The sequence below is a fragment of the Pollicipes pollicipes genome, unplaced genomic scaffold (assembly GCF_011947565.3).
Source record: "Pollicipes pollicipes isolate AB1234 unplaced genomic scaffold, Ppol_2.1 Scaffold_5724;HRSCAF=6776_pilon_pilon_pilon, whole genome shotgun sequence".
NCBI classification, from domain to species: Eukaryota; Metazoa; Arthropoda; class Thecostraca; order Pollicipedomorpha; family Pollicipedidae; genus Pollicipes; species Pollicipes pollicipes.
The window spans coordinates 3,511,895-3,513,554 of NW_023596746.1; the positions used below are offsets into that span (position 1 = coordinate 3,511,895).

The 1,660-nt window shown below is 64.3% G+C and overlaps 1 protein-coding gene across 1 annotated transcript; it reads left to right on the top strand.

Moving 5' to 3' along the window:
* Positions 1-120: 120 nt before the first annotated feature.
* Positions 121-930, top strand: LOC119102227 (translation initiation factor IF-2; the record flags this gene model as incomplete). Its single annotated transcript, XM_037225593.1, is given in 1 exon segment — positions 121-930. A coding segment is annotated over 1 exon segment (565 nt), but the record flags the coding sequence as incomplete, so codon positions are not given.
* Between the last annotated feature and the right edge of the window lie 730 nt (positions 931-1,660).

A 1,660-nucleotide genomic window follows, 5' to 3' on the forward strand; every position in this document is an offset into this window, starting at 1 on the left:
CATGGTTTCCTCACCATCCAAAACCGGTGGCAGCCCACGATGCTAATCCTGAACTCCGCCAGGCCTTCCTTGACTGCGTCCGCACCGGCCCGAGGCTGACGATCTCCTTCCACCGTTGCAGGAGTCCGACACGGTGGCAGCGGCGCGGGACAGCTTCTTCGCACAGGTGGCCAAGATCATGGCTGAGCACGACCGCATCGGCAAGGAGCACGCTCGGCTGCGCGCCGCCAAGAAGGCGCGTCTGTCACAGGATGGGGCAAAGGCTGACGCGCCGCAGAAGAAGGAGGACCCAGTCGCCGAGAAATCCCGCAGGCCGGTAAAGGCGCCGGTCGAGGCACCCGTCGTCCCGGAGGCTCCAGCTGCCAGCCCCGTCGAGGAGGCCCGCGAGGAAGCAAGGGCTTCCATCCTGCCGGCAGCGACGCCCACGGGCAGGAGGAACTCTCGTACGAGGGCGCGGGCGGGGCTGCTGCCGGCAGCGGCGCCTTCCACCACGGAGGCCGCGGCCGAGGAGCCCACCACCGAGCAGGCGATCGCGGAGGAGTCCACTTCGGAGGCTTCGGAGGACGAGGCGACCACGACGACAGTGCCGCCCCCCGCTGAGGAGAAGGAGGAGGTCACGACTGCGGCGCCTTCCCGGAGGAGGGGCTCGAGGGGAAGGGGCTCCCGGAGAGGAGGGCGGCAGTAAATTCGCCGCTGGCGCCGCCGCCAAACCTCAGCAAGAGCGGGATTTCCAAGATCGTCATCATCTCAGTCTCACATGTCCAGCAGCCACCACTGTGGCAGGGCTTGCACCATGACGGCGAGGTTCGTGCGGTTATACTCGCCCCTCGCCCGCCTTTGTGCAATGCCCTCGGTGTCCTCCACGTTCCCCGACTTTCTGTCGTGACATGAGCATGCCTCCTATGCCAATACAGTCGTCTGCGCTGCTACTCAACGTCCGGCGTGTCGTCACCGCACGGGTGGTGGCGGTTGGGGAGACCGCCCGGCCTTGAGACGGGCTTTACGGCGTCAGGAGGTTCCGACCGCGGTCAGGTCCGTGCCACGCGCTGCCGCCCGCCTGTGGCCTCCGCTGCACCCGGCCGGATAAGCCGCCCACGGCACGGCACGTGCACGGCACGGCACGTACACGACACGGCATAGCACGCCCACGGCACGGCACGGCACGGCACGGCACGTACACGGCACGGCACGGCAGTTTGCCACCGCCACACAAGGATGGATGAGCGCCCTCCGTCACAGAAGGTGGGGTCTGCTTTTGATCCCACGAGCCATTCTGCCCTCGGTCACAGAGACAGGCCACGTCGTCGATTACATATGGGAGGGGCTAGTCTTGTCTGTAATACAAGCTAGGTCCACCTTCTGTCGCATCGGAAGGGTCTACTTTCGGTAACACCGGGAGGGTCTGCCTTCAGTTACACCAGGAAGGTCTGCCTCCGGTCACATCGGGCGGGTCTGCTACTGATTGCATTGGAAGAGTCTTATTTCGGTCGCGACGAGTGGGTCTACCTTCGGTTACACCAGGAAGGTCTGCCTTCGGTCATATTGGGTGGATCTGCCACAAATCAAAGCGAGCAGACGCGACAAGCCAAACCGCAAGATGGAAAGGCGTATCGCTACGATGTGGAAAGCGCGCCAAGCCTTCGAATCACAGTGGATGTTA